The sequence below is a fragment of the Limulus polyphemus genome, unplaced genomic scaffold (genome assembly GCF_000517525.1).
Source record: "Limulus polyphemus unplaced genomic scaffold, Limulus_polyphemus-2.1.2 Scaffold3437, whole genome shotgun sequence".
NCBI lineage: Eukaryota > Metazoa > Arthropoda > Merostomata > Xiphosura > Limulidae > Limulus > Limulus polyphemus.
Window position 1 is genome coordinate 38,621 of NW_013669047.1, and position 23,998 is coordinate 62,618.

The 23,998-nt window shown below is 31.6% G+C and overlaps 1 protein-coding gene across 4 annotated transcripts in view; it reads left to right on the forward strand.

The window, feature by feature from the left end:
* Window positions 1-20,205, forward strand: part of LOC106469346 — a 58,059-nt gene extending 37,854 nt beyond the window's left edge. For all 4 annotated transcript variants that reach the window (XM_013929835.2, XM_022397845.1, XM_022397844.1 and 1 more), the window contains 9 exons: window positions 1,609-1,731; window positions 2,912-3,013; window positions 4,804-4,947; window positions 9,240-9,395; window positions 10,829-10,963; window positions 12,982-13,101; window positions 13,555-13,678; window positions 16,802-16,891; window positions 17,614-20,205. In XM_013929835.2, coding sequence (XP_013785289.1) covers window positions 1,609-1,731; window positions 2,912-3,013; window positions 4,804-4,947; window positions 9,240-9,395; window positions 10,829-10,963; window positions 12,982-13,101; window positions 13,555-13,678; window positions 16,802-16,891; window positions 17,614-17,654 — 1,035 coding nt within the window. In that variant the 3' untranslated portion in view covers window positions 17,655-20,205. The remainder of the gene's footprint in view (window positions 1-1,608; window positions 1,732-2,911; window positions 3,014-4,803; window positions 4,948-9,239; window positions 9,396-10,828; window positions 10,964-12,981; window positions 13,102-13,554; window positions 13,679-16,801; window positions 16,892-17,613) is intronic.
* The last annotated feature ends 3,793 nt before the right edge of the window (window positions 20,206-23,998 follow it).

The following is a 23,998-nucleotide window of genomic DNA, read 5'->3' on the forward strand; positions in this document are numbered from 1 at the left end:
AGGAAGGACTCTTGCCACTTTATTCCTCGGGTTTTGTGGACAAGAACACAACGTTGTTCCAGGAAGATGGAGCTCCGTGTCACACTGCTAGAAACACCCAAAAGTGGCAGGAATAAAAATGGTATCCAGAATTTGCCCTGTCTGAGCCAGTCTCCTGACATGAACCCCATCGAAAACCTCTGGGCCATACTCGACCAGCAAGTCAAGAAACAACCAAAAAAACCAACTTCGAAGAGCGATGTACTCCAAGTTTTGAAGTAAGAGTGGTTGAAAATCCCACAATCTAAAATTGACGAGATGATTCTCACGATGCCCCAAAGGATCAACGAACTCCACAAAGCGAAAGGAAGATCTACTGGATATTAATTAAATTATAAATATATCAATTCATGTGAATTTGACTGAAAATTTTCATTTTTTCTGAAAAGGTGGTGTCTATTTACTTGTGACCACGCTGTGTATATCATTATATTTGATGAAACATATGTCTACATAAGTGTTTGGAAAAGTTTTGGCATTTTTGATATCATTATTGTAACAGTGGTACAACATTTCAAAATAGGTACATAGCTTATTTTACAAATTGTCTATGTTGGCTGCAGGTTAAAACTATAATAGGTTAAAAATACAGAGTTAAAGAAACAAAACACTAAGGTGAACTCTACATAATATCAGAGTAATATGGTGATGTCACTATACTCCGAGGAAGTATCATCTTTGTGTGGATTGGATATTGAGATAGGCCATCTACCTACACATCCAAGTTGACATGTCAGTTCCTCCACAAGATGTCAGTCCAAACAGAAAGTCATGCTATGCCTTTGGATTACTCAGATTGACCTCACAGAGATATCCATTGGAATTCTATGCTCAGAAGCCAGTGTCAGTGCCTGGTTTATGGACTTTGAAGAGTATGTGACTAGGAGGGAAAAAATATTAACCTCAGTGCAAAAGTAGTGAAAATTGGGCTGAAGTACAGTAATCCATAACCAGGGCCAGCAAACTCCGTTAATGTTGGAAGAAGGTATAGGTGGTGGCCACCTATCTGAACGTAATTTCTCATATTTACTTCTTTGATAGCGTGCTGACCAATTCAGCTAATTTCAGTTTTAACTTGTATGTATAACAACTACCTTAAGTACAAAACATAGTAATGTTAACTTTTTTGTTGATCAAAAATTATTTTCTAGTAACTTACGTAACAATGTTTTGAAACAACCTTACCTGTAATGTTTAGGAAGGAACCTACTGAACTAAACAATTAATTCAAAAATAACAGCATCTTTTATAGTAAGCAAGCTCTGATTTTAATAATTACTATGCTGAATGTAAGTCTTACCAGACAATGACTATTGTTGTTATTGTATTTCTGAATTATCCTTATATTTAATTGCTCACAGATTTTAATTCATATGTTAATACACCATTTCCTCTTTATATTGTCATAAATAAATGTATAGTTCTGTATTATATTATTGTTGCAACTGTATCCATAGTCAGCTATTCCTAAATAAGACACAAAACAAAACTACATTTTTTGTAGTTACCATTAGTAGTATCAATATTTCAGTGTGTACTACACAACTTTTATTTTCTCCAAATAAACAGAATGTAGCTAGTTTTGGAAGCAGAATTACTGCCATGGAGGCCACAGTGAAGGATGTTAAGAGCCAGCAATCTTCTATCCAGAGTTCTCAAGGAGGGATAACACAAACAATCTCCAACCTTGAGGTTTGAATGTTTTCTGTTAGTGGTGCCGGTTGAATGCTAATCAAGCCTTTTAAGCTGTATTCTACAATTTCATAATACTCTTACCAGTTATAACCAAGTAATTACTCATTGAATTTATTTAAAAAAAAGCAAAAATACCTTATCCTTTTTAATGGTTTAAATAATTCTTAGTATATTAGAAATGTATTAAGATGTCTTAACCACCAGCTGACATTTAATTACTACTGAGTAGCAGAATTGATATTGGCTAAATATATAAGGCAGCTTAATTTGCTTTTTGATGAGGTAAATCATTTTTTTATAATACAAATATGTATACAGATGTTCTAACTACTGCATGCTGCATCATGTTCTAACATTTGATTACTACTGGATATTTATAATTACTGAATACTGCATCATGTTCTAACATTTGATTACTACTGGATATTTCTAACTACTGAATAATGCATCATGTTGTAACATTTGATTACTACTGGATATTTCTAACTACTGAATACTACATCATGTTGTAACATTTGATAACTATTGGATATTTCTAACTACTGGATACTACATCATGTTCTAACATTTGATTACTACTAGATATTTCTTTAATATTAACGTTTGTTATTTTTGTTGATGAAGAAGTTGCATCATCATCATGTTCTACATTTATAAGTGTCACAGATGACTAGTGTGAAATGAGATGCTATACATATCATTGATCTATAAATATTAGGGTTAGTGTTTCTCAAAGTTAATTTTGTTGGGATGAGTGGGATAGAATAAAAGGTCGCTTTTTTAACATAGTCATTTTTTAACAATTGATAAATGTTAGTATGTTGTGATATTTGCCAAGAGTCATGTATGTGTCACTTATTTGTCACAAAATTATTTGTTTTTTGCACAAGTAGAGGCTATCGTATTTAATTAGGTTGATCCATAATTCCAAAAATTTAAATAACTTATTTTTCTCTTCACTGTACATTTAATTGTTAAAAGTGTTTGAAAAGTCTATTCCCGGTAAAATAGATCCATTGAAATAGAAAAAATGTTTTTCTTTGGAGATCTTAACAAATTCTTAAAATTGAGATACAAAAAATATAATGTAGTTAAATGGAACATAAGACTTGGTATTGAAAATAGCTTTTATCATATTAATGAATAACATACATAATAATTTTGTTTTTATCTCTAGGCTCAATTTCAAGACTTATCAAACAAAACAGAAAAGCTGTCACATCCAGCTGATAAACTCCAAACTACTAAACTCATGGAAGGACAACAGATCTTACGTGATGTAAATTATTCTACAGTTGTTCATTTCTTTATTTTTAAAATAAAAAAATCAATGTATGTGAAGATAGATGGATTCTCATAACCTCCTTTGTAATGGGGATTTTTTCTGTATTTGTTAGTATTGCAGAACTGATGTAATGCATATAAATCAGATTCGGATCAATATTTTAAAATTAACAACAACTGGGAAAGAAAAGAAAATCACGTTCAAAAAAAGCTTGATAAAATCCTTATTTTTGTTTTGGTTTGGTTTAAGGAATAAGATGTTTTCCAAATGGAGGATAAACACACATGAAACAAATCTTTTAGAAAAAAGTTTTGTCCTTAGATTTAGGTGTGTCTAATTCTAGTCTCTTTGTCTCTTTAAAACAAGATAAATAAAAAAAAAATTGAGGATTTAAAAACCTATTTCAACTCCACCAAATGTAATTCTAGATAACAGCATGGAGCCAAAATAGCAATCTGTAGTTTGAGTAAATAATGTCTACAGTATCTCCAACCTTGTTTTGTTACTTTTGTTACGGTCCCTATTGGCCAGGTGATTAGGACGCTTGACTCACATTCTGCGGGTCACGGGTGTGAAACCCGTCACACCAAACATCAATCCCATTATTTGTTGGTAAAAGAGTAGCCCAAGAGTTGACGGTGGGTGGTGATGACTAGCTGCATTCCCTCTAGTCTTGCACTGCTAAATTAAGGACGGCTAGTGCAGATAGCCCTCGTGTAGCTTTACGTGAAATCCATAACAAACAAACAAATGATCCCTATTTGCAGGTTTATAATTTCTCAAATCTTTAAGTGATGATGACAAACAAGTGTCATTACTGAGCCCACTGCAGATTTCCCGACCCAGTATAAAAACATTTAACATTAATAAGAACTTCCAATCTAAAGTAAATACATAAATTAATAAAGCAAATTCTATATAATAAGTGGATTTAGAAGTACTTATTGTAATAGGTATATATACACAAAAGCTATAATCTGTACTGATTAGAGTGGATTAAATCATCAGGTGGGTATCATTAAACAATAATATCTCAATGTTAAGCCAGCTTGGTAGATTTAGGTTAATCTAGATCCATATAATATGGTAACAGTGCAGAAAAAATATTTGTAACTTTGAGAAGTAATCTAATAAATTATTAAAAATTAACATCAGTATCATAACCAGTATGTTTGTTGAATTTTGCAGAATTACTTGAGTGATATCTGTCTTTAATTTTGAAGATATAGGCTTGAAGGAAATAGCTAGTCACTGCCACCCACTGCTAACTTTTCTATTATTCTTAGCAAATGAATAATGGGATTGATCATCATATTATAATGTCCCCATAGCTGAAAGGGCAAACATGTTCAGTGACAGGTTTCAATCCTGCAACCTGGGAGTTGAATGCCCTAACCACTAGGCCCTATATAACCAATATGATTTCAAGAAAGTAGCATATTATTTACAAATTGCATAGAAACTCCAATTATTGGTTCTTCAGACCACATGACTTATAAATTCAAAATAATTTCAAAAATTATGATAAATATTATAACCAATGTGATTTAATGAAACAAGCTATGAATACAAATCAATGAAGTATTTACTTAGAAAGCACATAAGAACTAACTGTTTGCTTGCGAGACCCACACAGCTTGTCAAAATGGGAAAACACAAGTATTTATTTAGTTGCAGTAGTGTACATTCACCAGATAGAAGTTAAAAGAAATAAAATCTTCATTTGAAACCCCTAATAATCTGATAAGTATTCTCTCTCTCTCTCTCTCTTTTTTATTTTCCAGGAGCTGTTGAGGGTTGCAGATGCTGTTGACATCTTGAATGATACAACATTGCCAGTTGTATTGAAAGTTAATGAGGCATTACCTCTTCTGGAGAACATTAATGGAAATACAAGCTGGACTGTAGAAGACTTGAGTAAATCCCATGTAAATACTGTGATTGTAGTCTTAAATTAACTTTCCAACAAATTACATTTTCAAAGCACTTGAAAATTGAAAAATGAAAAAAAACCTGTGTGGTCCTGATAGTTTGGAATGTCAAACTTGGAGAAAAATTACCATTTTATGTTCAAAATTAAATAGAAAAGCTATAGATATATTTATTTTTGTGTCACAATTTACAGCGTATGCATTAAAAAGCACATATACCTTTTGTAGAAAAATGTTTTTTGAGGGAAGTAAGAAGTTTAAGAAACTTTATTTTTCTTGTTTTTATGCATAGTTGAATTGTAAAAACTATGTATTTGCTTTTTCTTTACTAATTTAGAAGAGGTTTCAATGATCAGGTTTTTTTCTATGATGAAAAAACAATATTCTGAAGCAAACAGAAATAATTTGTACTGTGTTCTGTAGCGTACCTTTGTGAAACGCACTGGACAAAGAAAGAAATTGTGTACAGTTCACTTGACTGTGTCAGTTCATTTCTCACATTGAATCCATTCAGAAATTGATTTAAAACTTTCGTTGTTAGGGCATGAACAATCTATTTAGATTTTCCTGGTATGTTATCTTTCGTGTAGCATCATATACCTTATTACAGGTTGTGTTAGATGTCTACTTTTATTGTTTTTGACCTGTACATTTTTCAAACTAAAAAACGTTGTCAGAAAGAAGCCTAAAGATGGCTTGACAGATTACTTAGTGTGAGTGAAAACTTTGTATATATATCTATATATAATTGGGTCAGAAAGAAACTTTCACAAAGATGACTTGAGAGATCACTTGTATTTAATGTGACTGGAAACTAAAGTGTAAGTGAAAACTTTTCTTTACTGTTTAACCCATTCTCGATGGGTACCCCTTTAAACACTTTTCTGCACAAGTCACTGAGTTACTTTCAAAATTTGATTAAATACCTTTACTACCAATGTATGTGAATGAAATTAACATTGCAATATGTGTATTATAATTCAATGTTTTATGTTATCTAAGTTTAAATTCATTTATTTTAAAAGAAACCTTTAAAAAAAAATACTTTAGTTTTATGTTGTCATGTGACCCACAAGCTGTGAAAAATATCAACTTTCACAATTCCTGTCGTATAATGTCAGTCCTGTAGATGAATGTCTAGATAATTATGTTAACTGCTCCTATTGACACATAAATTTCAGAGTCCTCAAGTTGAATGGAGTAGAAACAAGTGATAAATTTTGTCAACCCCTGATGGGTGCCATGTCCACCTTCCATACTTTTGCTTGAGCTGTATAATATACATGTAGTTGATACATATACATGTATATAGTCATTAGAAAGGGCTCATTTTACACTATAAGTCAACAACTGTTAGTTTGAAATTGGCATGCAGTAATTGCCTGTAGTATTGTTGGCTGCTTTATCTCTGATAGCACTTACAGTTGTTTCTTACCTAAATATATTATAGTTATAGAGATAGCTAAATTGTATTTAGGTGCTAATTTCATATCATAGTTAATTATGTATTATTTATGCTTTAAAATGCATAATTGAAAGGTTTAAACATTTTTTAAACATGCATCATACTTTGCCTCAGTTCTCAAGGCTTAAGATAATTTTGCCAAAGGCTTGCACATTTCTACTGAAGATACTGTAATTATGCCCCAAGGGCACCACTGACTTGTGCTGAGATGAGTAATTAAAGGTAAAGGAATATAAAACATTAAAAATTAATTATATGTGAAAAGGAAAAGACCTGAAATTATGAATATAACCCAAAGATCTTTTAAGATATTGTATGAAGAATTAAAAGGTATGTACATGTTTTATATTTCTTAATTTTAAACATTTCATTGCACTGTATGTTGATGATAATATCTACAGTTATGATATTATAGAGAAAATGAAAACTAAAATATAAGCATTTACCTTAAAAAACTTTTGATATCCTTTTAGGAGGTTCTATAGGTTATGCAAATGAAATATGTAACTATAAGATAAAGAAAGTATTTTTTACTTAAAATGAAAATCACCTTGCACTCAAACTATTAACAGTTTGTGTGCAAATAACTATAATAGTTAAATAACATATTTTCAGTAGAAACATTTAATTAAAATAATGTCATCTTTATATTAAAGATACTTTTTGTCTTTAACAAAATTTTACCAGTTTTTGTGAGGATATGTTAAGAAATCTCAGTTACAGCATGTATTGTTGCACAAGTGGATTTCGTATAAGGCCCCTGGAAATTACAGTGGCCCATTGCAAAAGGGTTAATGGAGTCAGAGGGATGCGATCCTTAAGATAGTTTAAGGGACCACTTTGACCTAATGTGATTGGAAACTAAACAGTTAGTGAAAATGGTTGTTTATTATTTAATTACAAATGTTTTTCAATACATGTTATTGTTTAGTGAGCATATGGAAATATAGTAGCTTCATAATTATTGAAAAGAAAAAAAATAAATTCAGTTATTTATCTTGATAGTACTGTGTACTGATTATACAAGTGTTTGGGTAATATATGGGTAAAGAAGAGAAAAACATGAAAATAATCTTTCTTTGTGTGTATAGTGCTTGTAAATACAAAATGTGAATTTGTTCCACAAACATTTCTAGAAATATTTAGAAATTGAGTTTTATGCAAGCAGTTCTTACAGTTTGTGTTAAGTAGCACTTTTGGTGAAGCCCACTCAAGGGTTGACCAAGTAAACTACTGGCATGAAAAAGTGGATTAATACTTCTTCCTTTTTTTTTCTTATTATCTGATTCCTTCTGATTAAAACCTACTTAAAGACTTGCGAGTTTGGGGAAGGATTAATCCAGATGTAACTTAACACATTACCCATTTGTTGTTTCTCTTGGGTTTCTAAACTTTGCTATGATTAACGAGTAAAATCTACCAAGTTCCTTATCCTAGTGAGAATACTTGTACATTATAAACATGTAGCAATGTTTTAGCTTGTATCACAAAATGTTATTACCTATTGTTGAAGAAGTATTAGTCTTGTAATCTCTTACAACCAAGTTCACAGAGCTGCTGCTGTTAATAACTGTGTTGCCCCCCTACTGGCTCAGTGGTGATCAACTAGGTTTCACTACCCGTGGTTGCAACAGCAAAGGGAACCCATTGTGTAGCTACAAACAAAACACAGCAATTGTGTTTATCAGAAAATGTTTGAGAGAGAAGTAATTTATATTTCTGCTCTTCAAACACAGATCATATCTTGCACGGTTTATTCTACCTTTTGTAAAAAAATACAAAATAATTGAGCAATTTGAGTCTTATTCTAAAATACTGTAATGTTTGTATTTAGTAAGTGAATGATTGTGTAACTGGCATGAGAGGGGTAATTACTTCATGTATTTATTGTTGTTTTTATTCTAAAATACTGTAATGTTTGAATTTAGTAAGTGAATGATTGTGTAACTGGCATGAGAGGGGTAATTACTTCATGTATTTATTGTTGTTTTTATTCTAAAATACTGTAATGTTTGAATTTAGTAAGTGAATGATTGTGTAACTGGCATGAGAGGGGTAATTACTTCATGTATTTATTGTTGTTTTTAGTACAATCGTGTGGTGAAGTTTCTCCTTTTATGACATGCCTATTTTTATCACTGAAATTTTTTGATCATTTGAATTACTATAAATTATTTGTTATTTTGTTTATAGATGTATTTAAATATAAACTGTAACTTTAAATAATGTGTTTGTAAGGCAATACCAAGTTCATCTTCAAGACTATATTATCTTGTCAGGTATAGAAACACTTAAAATAATGGGATGTTCTTTTGTTTTTCTTCTAATTTCATTCATAATAATTCTACCATATTTTTAGTTGTTGAGAAAGTGCATGTAAAGCAGCTTTATAAAATATGAACAGAATACTTAAATTTATAGCTTTTATTACTTTTGCGAAGTTATAAATAGTGCATGAAAATTATAATAAGTTAAGGTTTGTTTTGTCCCATGTAAGTTCAATTTCAGTTTGTTTATGTAAGCATTTAATAGCTCTTTTACACACCATAACAGTTTTGTTGTATCAAATAGCTTATAAAAAGGATTTTAATCATTAGTGTGTTTGTTGCATCTCAATCGGCATGAAGAGCTCAGGATTGAGTGAAATGTGTCACCAGCAATGGATGTGACAGATATAGTATGATTAGAATACTATTGTTATACACTCTTTTTAATTCATGAAAATCTCTAAGGAACTAAATAAAGAATGTAGTACTTAAAAATGCAATAGGCCTAGTACTAATGTCGTATGACAAGTGTAATTTAATAGCAATTCCATTTCTAGTCTGAAATAAAGAAACTGAAGGACTACATATACAACAACATCACTGGTCAGATATTGGTCCTTGCATCTAAACAGAGAACAATAGAAATCACTCTGGAACAGCTGAGAGTTCCTCAATTGGATCAAAATGTTATACAGCACATTGTGAAGGTTTCAGTAAGTATAATAATAAATCTGGTCTTAATGCTTTATAAAAAGCAGCATATTACTTTCCAGTCTGTTACATAAACACACAGCAATTTTAAAAATGCTACAGAAAGTTGTTTGGGCTGTTAGAAATGTGGCTAAAAAAACAACTCAGTCTTGATTAAGCCTAACTGGCTCACTCTTTAAGCCTAATATTACTAAAGATAAGCCCTTGGCATACATTTTTCAGATAAGTGCATTCATCCATGAAGGTTAATGAAAGTTATACAATTCGCATATTATACTTTCTAAACATGAAGAAAGTTATGATGTCGCTTAAGGATCATCAAGTTTATTATCAGAGCAATTAAAGTGAATTCAGAATCCTAAACATCGCTAAAGTTATGATGTAGCTCAAGTATAGTCAAGTTTACATTAAGAGCAGATAAAGTGAATTCAGGAAACTTATGATGTAGCTCAAGGATGGTCAAGTTTATATGCTGTATTGGAAATAAATATAGAAAAAGTGAATAAAATTTGTATTAAATGCAAATATGGAATTACCTTCACTTTTTGTTTGGAAATTAGATGAACCAGAATACAGTTGTATGTTGATAATTTACACTGTTATTGGCTGTTATCCGATAGAACTAGTGCCATGCAGTAATAGTCACCATAGAATTAGTACCATGCAGTAACAGTCACCATAGAATTAGTGCCATGCAGTAACAGTCACCATAGAATTAGTGCCATGCAGTAACAGTCACCATAGAACTAGTGCCATGCAGTAACAGTCAACATAGTACTAGTGCAATGCAGTAACAGTCACCATAGTACTAGTGCCATGCAGTAACAGTCAACATAGTACTAGTGCAATGCAGTAACAGTCACCATAGTACTAGTGCCATGCAGTAACAGTCACCATAGTACTAGTGCAATGCAGTAACAGTCACCACAGAACTAGCGCCATGCAGTAACAGTCACCACAGAACTAGTGCCATGCAGTAACAGTCACCACAGAACTAGTGCCATGCAGTAACAGTCACCACAGAACTAGTGCCATGCAGTAACAGTTATGATAAAAATAGTATTTGAGGAGACTTTGTGTAATAAATTTCCAGGTATATTTTGTGTTTGAAATGAATTTTAATTCTTATTGATTATTAAAATAGATTCAGTTTTTCCACATAAACTTTAGAAATTTATTAGTGTCAATGTAGCGAGAGTTATTTCAGTCAGTGCATGAAAAGATTGTACTGTAATAAATGTTTTGCTTTTATTCATGTTTGTTTTAAATATAATATAATCCATCTAGAATTTTAGAAGTGGTTGTAAGTGATTCAGTTTTCTTTTATGATCTTCCAGTGATAGCATTATGACGTGATACAGTGTAGCATCTGTTTGTAACATGACAAGTGTAAACAAATAATTAAAAGTGAAAATGGTTGATTGCCTTTGTGCAGGTTGACCAAGCTGTTGGTGACATGTTAAATAACACCCTGTCTGTTGGAGCTTCAAGCAACACCAACGTTACATTTCTAGAAATGTTGAAGCAAGCCCAAGATATGGTTCACATGTATTTAGAACTGATTCAGCAGGTAGCAAACACTACTATCCTCCATTAACATTACTCATGTTTCATGTTTTGCTTATAACAGTTTTATAGCCTTCTTTTCAAACAAGTTTTAGTTAAATGTGTTAATGTTTCAAGAAAGATATTTTTATTTGTTTTCACAGGAGGTTAAGAATCATTCACTGATGTTCAGAACAACCACTGTACTTCATTTGAATTTTTAGTAAATTTATTTTGAAATATTTATTAAACGTCCCTTTCTTATGTACTGTATGTGAGTGGAAGTTTTCATCCTGTTGTCTCGGGGCATGCAATTATGTTCATTTTCTATTCTTTGATATTACATTTTTTTCTGATTTTTGTTTAAAGCTTTGTTCAGTCCTTATTTATTAATCTCTGGTAAAGTTTGTCAGAAATGCTGTGGAAGACTAAGACAATTTCCTAATTTTTATGTAAAGGTTCCTCAAGTTTTAATATTTTTATTGTATACAAATGATCTATCTATGTGAAACTGATATGAATCACACAGAAGTTCATACTAAAGCCACTTAAGTTTCTGACAAGGTATTTTATCTAGAATATTGTATCTTATTCGATGACAGGGAACCCACTTTGAAACTAATATGTGACAAAACCTTGTCGAAACATTGAACATTTGCTGTTATGTTAAACTTATATTAAAGTTTTTCTTCACTACCCATTCAAGCCGTCTCCAAGCATTATATTGTATCTTAACTTTATAAAGTATGAAAAAATAGACATAGATCTATAATTGCTCTTTAAATAACATTTTTATATATAACTGTAAAGTTTTAAAATTTAAATTGCTGCCTCAAGTTTCATCCTCTGTAGTTAATTTTAGTAAAGAACTGACATATTTCACAAAACTAGAAATAAATTATAGATTCTTTTTTTTATTTTTTCATTCTCAAATTTTCATAATTATGCTTCAAAAATATCTAAAATACAGTAACTTTTGTGATCTATAAATCTACATTTTCCAATTTTACTTTTAATGAAAGCATTTGGGTAGGTCTTAAAGAAATATTTATATGAGGTTTCGTCATAATCGACGTCAATCTATACCTGAGTAGTTTGCATAAATTGAATGGGTATTTCAGTTATTTCTATTTCCATATAACTTACAATGGTTAGATGGATTTTAATATGTAGATTTTCTAATTGTTTCAGTCCTTTCAATATAAAACAGTCATGAATGTATTGAAATCTGTTTCTTCTTCATTGTGACTTAAATTACTCAGCAGGCCATGTAAGTCATTTAAATAAACACTTGAGTGTGGGAGTGTTGTAAGTTTTATGTCATTATTTGTACACTTTCAAAGCCTGAATGTATAAGTAGATGATACCAGTGACTGTAGGTGTACACTTTCAAAACATAGGTGTATAAATGGATGACACCAATGATTTTAGGTGTATACTTTCACAGCCTAGGTGTATAAATAGATGATACCAATGACTGTAGGTGTACACTTTCAAAACATAGGTGTATAAATGGATCAGTATTATCCATTTATACACCTATGTTTTGAAAGTGTACACCTACAGTCATTGGTATCATCTATTAATACACCTAGGCTTTGAAAGTATACACCTAAAATCATTGGTGTCATCCATTTATACACCTATGTTTTGAAAGTGTACACCTACAGTCATTGGTATCATCTATTTATACACCTAGGCTTTGAAAGTATACACCTAAAATCATTGGTGTCATGATTTTAGGTGTACTCTTTTAAAGCCTAGGTGTATAAATGGATGACACCAATGATTTTAGGTGTACACTTTCAAAGCCTGAATGTATAAATGGATGATACCAATGATTTTAGGTGTACACTTTCAAAGCCTGAATGTATAAATGGATGACACCAATGATTCTAGACTTGTGGTTAGGTTTAACTGGAATTCAAGCAATGGTTTAATGTGTAAAAACATTTATTGGGAAATTATTTATTGTACAAGATATTTTGCTTGTATTATTGCCATGGAACTGTTAGTTTTCTTATTTGTTTTTGTTTTGTGCAGTTGAAAGGCCCTATGGACAGCCAACAGTTGATCCAGTATGGCAATGCCACAGATATTGTAGACCACCTACTTAATTTAACCTTAAGCAGCTTGCTACAGGATCACAAAGAAGAGCTGAAGGTACTTGTACAAGAAAGCACTCAATCCGAGTCTACACATTAAAAATACTTATGGATTTGAAACGCTGTTCTTTAAGCAAAATATATTCCTGCAGTTGTATGACACACACAAAGTCTATGAAATTGAGTAGCATCATATTTGAAATTTATGTCGTTACTTGATAGATTTAAGAGATTATAATAAATTTAGCCACACTAAGAGTATTCATGAATGTTGTGATCTTGTTTTTCTATATAGTTCATCCCAGCAACAACATTATTTGTAGTTATAATCTAAAACTTATTAGTTCATTTTTTTTGTTAAGTCGGAATCCAAACACTAACTATCTGATTAATCAAAAACGTAAAATGTGAGTGCAGAATCATATTGTTTAATGTAAAGGAGTTTCATTGTGTACAAATGCAGTTCAGAATTGTATCTTGTCAACAATGACTTGAATGTTTTCTCTCATAGATACTACAAGACAGTTGCGACCATCTGTTAACCCAGTATTCTCAGTTAGAAACTGCTCAGGCAGCTACAGATCATAAAGCAGATACAGCTCTACAAAAGCTTCACTATTTAGAGAACCTGCAACGTAAGTTGACGACATATTTTACTTCTCTTATCCTGTACTGTTATTCCCCCCTAACATGCTGGGAAAAAAACTAATGTGTAGATATGTCATATAATGTCTTAGGAAGATTTTTTTTTACTCTATAACATCTTTGTATCCACTTCATGGCATTCTTGTAATGATCCAATACAGAGAAATGATATAACAACTTTAGAAACCAAAATGTTACTTAAATGAAAGGAAAAAAAGCTTGTTTGTAATTACAAGGAAATATGTCATGCTCAACAGTTTAAAATTAAACTTTATATTACTTCCAAACTAATAAACACTTGATAGCACTACCTTTTAAGAAGTGCTCGCAATAATTAATATAGAGTATATCGAATACAACAACCATGGTTCAATTTAATGTGTGTTACAATCTTTTGATTTGTAATATTTTTCCTCTTTCACTTTCAGTTCCCTCTTAAAAGCTTTTGAAAGGTGGACTTTCTTTAAATAGATTCAACAGAATGGCTCCTATTTTGCAGTATTTCATCAGTAGTTGTCATCTTATTGAAGTTTTGTCTCTTTTGCAAAGCTAACTAAAACACTGAGCAAGGAAGCACTTTGCCTTTAGTGATTTCAGAGCAAGTTCATTTCTGTACTTCCCACTTTGTGTCAGGTTTTGTTTTTATGGATTCTTATACAGTAGGTGTCTGTGACTTGTTGACGGTAAAGGTCACATTGAATGAACAGCACGCACTATACTTGTTTCAATATCAACAATTCTGAACTAAATACACACAAATACATCAGCATACACATAAACCTTGCCTTGTCCATGGCTTTGCTGCACTCTGCTCTCTTTCTGCTCCACTGGCCCACTTTATACCTTTTGTCCCATCGTCTGTTCGCCACCACCCCTTCACTATCAGTTCCCACGTGCCACTCTACAATCTTGACAACAATGAGTCACAAATGCAAAATACATCATCACAAACTAAACAAAAATGAAATAATATTACAATGATCACAAAACACAACAAATCAATGACAGTCTCTTATATTGTGACACTTTGTAAGAGGATTAAACAATCTCTTCAAGCAAAGCACATTTATATATCACTATGTTATCCTCTTATGTGTCATTCTTTCAATAAGAACACTGGTTGTCTTATTGCTGAGTGACTACTTTATCATCAACAGTTACGGTTGAGTCTGAAAACAATTCACCAGTACATAGGTGAGAAATTGGGCATTCTTCAACTGATGAATCATTGTTAGCTTTATATTTGTACTTTTTTTATAGATTTTTGTTATTTAGCACAATTCGCTTTGAATGTTGATAGCTGTTACATGCCCCTTTCTTTGAGCTGAAGAATGTAAAAGATTTCGTAACATGACATTTTTATTGATAGACTATGAACTTCAATAACTGAAATTATATGATTGACTTTAGGAAACACCTTCACATCTGTATTCTTTGTTCTAGTATAGTCAATTCATTAAATGTCTAGTTCCTACACATATGATGCTTGGTCAGTATAGTTAACTTGGTTCATAGACATGGTTGAAAGTTTGATATTGTACACTTACATTCAATAACATCTTGCTAATACTGTACACATCTACTTTTCTAATACAGCTTCATTGTATGGGTAAAGTATTGCTGTGTGTTTACAAAGATGTATTTTTATCAGAAGATTACTTGGTCTGAAACTTCTGTTTGTTCCATTTATACAGTTCTTAAATCATTACCTACAAATTACTGAAGGTATATTTTTTGTTCTTCTGGTTATAAAAAACTTCAGTATTGAATTTTTCAAGTATTAAAACCTCTTTGAAGATTCTGGTTAAAAAAAACTTTAAAATCTTAACCGCTCCATTGACTTGGTTGTGATGAAGTTATCACATTATACAGCAATATATGATTATTTAAATTTAATTTTTCTTACTGCAGATATGAAGTTAGAAGGTATCACAGCTTACAGTGGATGATTTTAGAAAATGTATATTTGGACATCATTTTGGTTGATTGTGCAACCATTTCCAAGTACACAATGGACCTGTAAAAAACAATTTACTCGCAGCTTCTTTAATATTCATCTCAGACATCAGATAATGAATGAGCAAGCTCTTTGAAAAAATTACAAGTTGAGGCCTGAGATGAATGTTGAAAAATCTGCTAGTAAATTGTTTTTACTATGGTAAAATGTTGTCGTTTGTCGAGAACAATTTCGTAATGGACTGTACAAATAAAAATTATTTTCTAAAATTGCTTGTTCTTAGGTGTGATTCCTTTTAAAATAAAACTGTCTTTCTATGAATTACAAAACAGTTTTTATGTAGAGCAAATGGCAGACTTTTCTACCTTAGACCCTTTATATTGCCCAAGAATAGTTTGTAACATCAGCAACTAGCTTGTTTCTGTTTATGACCATTTATTACTACCGGTTGACGATCATCCCCTTTTGCACCTGCTGCGAAGAAGTGGCTATAGCCCTACATTAGCTGTAAAATGATGCAACTGTTACAGATCTCTATAAAGCTTCTCTTACTGGGTGTCCTCATAAAGATTGCTCTACTTGGAGTTGACAGTGATGTCTTTCCACACAAATGTGCAAGTGTGATTTGCACTATAAAGAAGTTAAAAGAAAATACATATTTCTTCTCTGAAGTTCAAACCAACTAACATAGAGGAATAGAATAAAGATCACTTAGTCAAATGATGATGTAAAACTCATATTTTTGTCTACATAAGGATCATCTCAACCCAGATAAATTCTATTACTTTGTGTACAGACTCTTGTGCAGTGACTTATGACAGACATATATTAAGTCAGAAATGTTTTTACATGACTATGATTTGAAGTCAGTAATGAACTAATTAAGAAAAATAGAATAAAAACATCTGCTGTGAAACAATTTTCATCATATTTGTTAGGCCTAATAACCTAATTAGCCGCGTGTTACACCACAGCATACTGCTAAACACAAGTATGGAATGAAAATGTTTATAAATCCTGAATATTTTTAGTCTAATGTGCTTATTTTATTATAAAAAGTAAAGTTTTCAATATAGTAATTTTTCTTTATTGGTTCTGTCTTCATCTATCATAATTTTCAAAACAGTTGACTTTCATTTCTCTTGACCTTTTGTAGGAATTAACCAGAATTTAAAAGAAATTACTACAAGTAGCAGCCATATGACATCACTAACTTCTGAAGAAATTCAAGGTTCAAGAAAAACAGGTATTAACTTTTATTTTCTCTTTTTATTACAGTTTGTTTAAGACCAAGTTTAAGTATTCAGCGCCTAGGCTTAGTGATTGACTCTCTGGTTTGAACAGTATTGAGAGTAAGCCTTTCACAGCCTGATACTTTCCATGCTTCATTTCTTGCCTCCTAAAATTTTAATTTCAGATTCACACATCATTTACTTTACCTAATATTTGAATGTTATCAAAAAATTAGTATTTAAAATAAACTTGTGTAAAAAAAACATTTTTTAAACAAAGACAGTGAGGATAGTGTTGAAAGTAACAAGTAAGCCTAACATGAATATTTTATAGCACAGTATCTACACTGTAATATCTCTAACTAATAGCTGAATTATAGAAGTTAATGCTTATATATGAGCTACAAAAGGTGCAATGTTTATATTTGAACTACAAACATTTAGTTTTTCAGTGGCTTCTAACCTTTTAAGATATTAAAGTTTATAAAATGTTAGATTTATGTCGAAATGTTTCTTTCATACCTTTGCAATGTAGTCTTTAAGGATTATAATTTTTTTTACATCTATAATTTAGAAATATAAAATTCTCTGTGTATACAAATTTAAGCAATAACTTTAATTTAATTAAGTTATTTTTTTCATTTTAAAATACTTAAGTATTTTCTATAACACTCTTGAAGGTTTTTGAGAAAGAATGAAAATAATTATTGTTTGGAACTTTTTTTCCTATCTTTAGATGCTCAGACCAAACCAACAGAAAAAAGAACAAGCAAATGAAGACATGCAGCTTCAGAAGACGTATCCATCCACCTAAATCATAAACTGTTTAGTTTTTACTTCCCCACAAAAAAAAACTTGCGTTCATAGATATCTAACTTTTCAATTTTATTGTAATCATGTAAACATATTTTTAAACCTCATAAGACTTTAGTTAATGTATTTACTGAAGATTCTTTCCTGTGGAAAATATTGAGTTTTAAGTTTATATTCTAGACTTAAAAAGGAGTACTATGCTCATATATGTGGTAAAGGAAGAGGGAATGATGAGAAATTGTTTTTCATTACTAGTTGTGAGTTTGACATGTGTGCCATGTATGATAGATGAATTTATTTCAAAATTAAACTTTCAAGTTTTTTTTTTTTGGTCCGAAATCATTGTATGATGTTAGAGTAACCTTGTAAAACATTAAATGTAATAGTCTAGTACATGTTAGAGGGGTTTCTGTCTTAAGTATTTGTTGTTGGTGGAATATTTACCATAACTAATGCACAGCTCTTACATACAATGTTTGAGATTCAATGTTCCATTGGGTGCTCGTTGGTTCTGTGGTAGAGCTCTTGATTTTAGAGCTGACAAGACTTGATCAAATCCACATGATACCACAAGATATTCTCAACACTTTAAGCTGTGTTGCATTATAAGAGTGACAGTCAATTTCTTTGCAGGGGTGGTTGGAGTATACTCCCTGGCTGTCTTCCTTCTGGCCACTAGTTTCAAATTAGGAACAGTAGCAGATAGCCTTAGAAGCTTTGGAATAAATACAAATTATGATATAATTTTGTGAACAAATATGATTTGGAAACATTTACTCTTTCGTTTTAAAGATTAATTTTTCAGCTAAGTTTTTCTTTTAAAGATACTTATCCATCACATTATTGAAAATCTCTTAACTGTGGTATTCACCGTGAACTCAATACTGTAACTCATCTACTTGAATTTGAACGTGACTTTCTGGATTTATTATTTTCATCAAAGACTTTTTGGTTTATTATGTTTGAGAGATTTCATGTATTATTCTTTTTGTTTTAGTATCTTTGATTGGTTGTACATCAGAAGTGTGTTTTTAGGAATTCCTTGTGTTGAGAACCAGATTTAAGCTTGTGGATTTCATTGATTTTTTTAAGAGAGCCAACTCATGCAAAATTGCCTTACATGGACTACTTAAACTTAAAGATTGTTCATTAATGTGACAATTCATATATCTTTTGTGATTACGGATCCCATAATTTTGTGTTGAAGTTCTCCATCTAGATTGGTTATTGCACCTCAAGTCAGTTTAGTGTAGACATACCTTGGTTAAATTGTCCAATATCAACACCAGTACATTGTGCCATCCTTACTTACCTTTACTTTATTAGGGTGTGTGTTTTCTTGATGGGCTTAAACATAAGATGTGATCTTAATGAGAAGGATGCCTATATTAGAAAGTCATGCTATTTTACTCATACAGATAATAAAAACAAAGCTGTCTAATTAACAAGTTCAGTTATTTTCTTGTACTTTAGTTCTCAATTCAGAAGACAGTCAAATCAAGAAGTCATTGTTTTTTATGGTTTAAGATATTGCGCCTCTGAAAGAAGCCAGGTTGTTTAAGAAGTTTTGTGCTTTGCCAATCAATTTAAAAGAACCATTTTGCAGTAATAAGAGCAGATTGATTATAAAGTTATGGTACATCTTTTCTACGGTCTATATTAAAGATGAGAGAATTAGATCATTTGTATAAAAAGACCTGCATAACCAAAAAAGGTGTTTGGTATGAATCTTCTAAATGATGCCTTCTGTGGAAAGACTAGATGAATAAGAGGATCGACTTTCAATGTAAATCCCTCTTAACTCTAACATGGAAAGGATAGAAAGTTTGTAAGAAGTAGCTCTACTCTTTAGTTTGTGCTAAGATTCTTCTGTAAATGAGACTAGTTAGAACAAAAACTTGTGATATTTTCCTGTGAAATTAATGCTGTACTTTGTTAATGAGGATTAAGATCACCAAATTGAAAGATTGTATTATGTTCGAGATGTTGGTTCTGTATGTAAAGAAATGCCAGAAGTTTCTGCTTAAGTATAAAAAAAGAAATGGTGAGAACTTCTGCTTTAGATAATGTCATCCTCACACTTGTATACAATACAAACATCAATTAAGTATTACAACACTTCTTTGTTAAGCCTAAAATAATGTATCCTCACTTGTATACAATACAAAGATTAAGTATTGCAACACTTCTGTGTTAAGCCTAAAATAATGTATCCTCACTTGTATACAATACAAAGATTAAGGATTGCAACACTTTTGTGTTAAGCCTAAAATAATGTATCTTCACACTTGTATACGATACAAACAAAAATTAAGGATTGCAGCACTCCTGTGTTCAGCCTAAAATAATGTATCCTCACACTTGTATACAATACAAACAAAGTTTAAGTATTGCAACACTCCTGTGTTAAGCATAAAATATATGGCAGTATGCTCAGGCAGCTAAAACTTTGTCATCAAGGTGACAGAAAAAAAAAAATCGATGTTAGCTATGTTTGTGCAGAATGTTCTTTAAATAACACCCCAGTGATGCATTATGCTAGTAATACTATTAGAATGGAAATTGAATTGGTCATGGGTTTTTAGTAATATCTCATTTTATCTACAATCTCAAAGTCCCCACAATAAGCACAATTTGTCAAAAGATGTCCGTTTCTTTTAGTAAGAACGTAAAAAGTTTTGAGAAAGTATGTTCCAACTTTCGAATAACTATTATTTCTGTTTATTAAAACTAAAGTTGAAGGAAATTTAATCAGCTTATGTGTGTAATTGTATGTACTTCATTAGTTTAAAAACATTAAGTTGTATTTTATAAGCTTTATAGTTTCCAAAACTTTCCTGTATCTGTTTAAAGAATATAAGGTAAGAGTTCATAAAATTGTTTTTATTTTGTAGAGATTGCAGTTTGTGAAGTTAATTTTTAAAAGGTTACCTTGTTGAAAGTGTAGGTACTTGCAAAACCTTAGTGTTTTGAATATACTTCAAAAGTTTCCACTTTTTTACTCCCGAAGAAAGATGGGGTCCACCTGTCAAAAGCATTAGTATTTCACCTTTTTTACATGTTTTGAATGGGATATACCAAAATTAGTTTGGGCTCTTAGTGTATTTTAACTATTATGAATGTACTTTAAAGCTGCTGTTGTGGCAAGGGAATTTTGGTGGAAAAGTGCAGTGGTCGTCTCAGAATCTTCTGTTAATTTCAGAAAGGTTTTGGCTGATTTAAAGATAATTTAAACAGCATGAAATTGACAGTTCCTGTTCTAATGATATAGTATCACTGGCTGGCCACGTACCTGAATAAAGTTGGGGAAATTTTATAGGTTATCTATGCCAGTTATTGGTATATTTGAACATGATCTTGGTCAGGAACTCCGCAATTGTTTTTGGTGATAAGTATCTAATTTATTATACATGATGAAAGGTTAGATCAAATATATTTTCATAGATAAAATTCAACATTTTTTTCTATTGTCAAGTTGAATTCTTAAAGATCTTTTTTCTTTAATATACTGTAGTCTGAAGTAAATATGCCCAACGTTTTTATTACTGTTTATTACTAGATTACAAGCTGGATTAGTTGGAATTATGAGGGAAAACTCAGATATCTGTGTGTTGTATGTGAACTTGTGAAGGCTGGAAAAATCTGGTATTTTTTTATCTTGAAAGTCAAGGAAAATTGTTTTGAAAGAATGTGATCACCTTGAACAGGCAGCATCTTCCTGTTTGTTTATAAATTTGGAATGTAACCAGTCATTTTAATGTAAGACTAAAGTAACACAAAATGTACATTATGTAATTAATACAGTTCAGCAACACTAATTAAATGAGACCTGACTAAGTAACTGTACTATATATATTTATTAAAAGTTGAGATAACATGAATTAGTTGAAGGACTTTGAAATGTTTAATGAATTGCATTGAGTCATAATTAGAACACTGTTATTGATTTGAACTCGTAAAAATTTAGCCACTATTTCAAATTCTTAAGTTGATTGAAATATAATTTTTTTAAATCCTTTCCTTTCAAACTTCATTAAACTTTTACAGTATGACTGCTGTAAGAAACTCACCTAGTAGCAGTAAAAACATGATTTTCAGTGTGACTGCTGTAAGAAACTCACCTAGTAGCAGTAAAAACATGATTTTCAGTGTGACTGCTGTAAGAAACTCACCCAGTAGCAGTAAAAACATGATTTTCAGTGTGACTGCTGTAAGAAACTCACCCAGTAGCAGTAAAAACATGATTTTTCCATCCTTAGTGGATGATACTTTATATGGAGGTAGTGTACCTGTTCTGTTTTGCTAATGGAGCTGGCAATAGTTTTCTTACAGTTGGGGTACAGGTTGGCTCTGTCATGGCACTCTAGGTTTTGAAGCTGGTGAGCCTGGGTTTGAATTTGTATGATACACCACACTTTAAACTGTGGGTACATTATAAGACTAACAGTCAATCCCTTAGTGTGGGTGGTAGGGTGCTGTTGACTGGTTGCTTTTCATGTGGTCAGTAGTTCAAAATTAGGAAGGGCAGCAGATAAATACAAATACAGTTGTCACTCATATGGGAGTGTTACATGGGAAACCTAAATAATCAGAAGTTCAAAAACAGCATAAGTTATGTCATGTTGTGTAACATCTTGCTGGTTTGTGGGTTTCTTATTCAAACATGTCATGTTGTGTTACATCTTGCTTCTCATGTTGTGTAACATCTTGCAGATTTCTGGGTTTCTTATTCAAACATGTTATGTTGTGTTACATCCTGCTGGTTTCTGGGTTTCTTATCCAAACAAGTTATGTCATGTTGGGTTACATCTTGCTGGTTTCTGGGTTTCTTATTCAAACAAGTTACATCATGTTGTGTTATATCTTGCTGGTTTCTGGGTTTCTTATTCAAACAAGTTACATCATGTTGTGTTATATCTTGCTGGTTTCTGGGTTTCTTATTCAAACATGTTATGTTGTGTTACATCCTGCTGGTTTCTGGGTTTCTTATCCAAACAAGTTACATCATGTTGTGTTACATCTTGCTGGTTTCTGGGTTTCTTTTCCAAAAAAGTTACGTCATGTTGGGTTACATCTTGCTGGTTTCTGGGTTTCTTATCCAAACAAGTTACATCATGTTGTGTTACATCTTGCTAGTTTCTGGGTTTCTTATCCAAACAAGTTATGTCATGTTGTGTTACATCTTGATGGTTTCTGGGTTTCTTATCCAAACATGTCATATTGGGTTACATCTTGCTGGTTTCTGAGTTTCTTATTCAAACATTTCATGTTGGGTTACATCTCGCTGGTTTTTGGGTTTCTTATCCAAACAAGTTATGTCATGTTGGGTTACATCTTGCTGGTTTCTTATCTAAACAAGTTATGTCATGTTTTACATCTTGCTGGTGTCTTATGTTTCTGTCAGTACATGATAAGTTACATCGTACTGGTTTTTAGGATTTCTAGGTTACTGAACACTCTATACAGTACTTATCCAACAATTACATTACAGTATAAAGTGTTTCAGTGTACAACAGAATACATTTACAATCACTGTAAATATTATTGAAGAGATGCCAAGATTATAGTTAATTCTAATTTTTTTTGTTTATTGTAACAATTAATCTAGTAAATATTTCATTGAATATAAGGATTTAATTGTCGGCAATGCGCCGTTTTTTTTGTTTTTTTTTAGAAAAAATTAGTGTAATACACCAGATAAATAAAGGCTTAGTTAACGTCTTGCTGTGTCCATTTTTTCTTTTGCATATGCTTAAAATTATATATTCCTCAAACCAAGGATAGAACAAATGCTAAGTTTGATAGTTAAACATGTGAAAACCTTAACATTAGGAACACATGGGTCGAGAGTATACATGTGAAAACCTTAACATTAGGAAGACATGGGTCGAGAGTATACATGTGAAAACCTTAACATTAGGAAGACATGGGTCGAGAGTATACATGTGAAAACCTTAAGATTAGGAAGACATGGGTCGAGAGTATACATGTGAAACCTTAACATTAGGAAGACGTGTCGAGAGTAGACATGTGAAAACCTTAAGATTAGGAAGACATGGGTCGAGAGTAGACATGTGAAAACCTTAACATTAGGAAGACATGGGTCGAGAGTAGACATGTGAAAACCTTAAATTAGGAAGACATGGGTCGAGAGTAGACATGTGAAAACCTTAAGATTAGGAAGACATGGGTCGAGAGTATACATGTGAAAACCTTAAGATTAGGAAGACATGGGTCGAGAGTATACATGTGAAATATTTAATCCAAATTATGTAACAATTCGTATATGTAACAATAAATGTATGTAA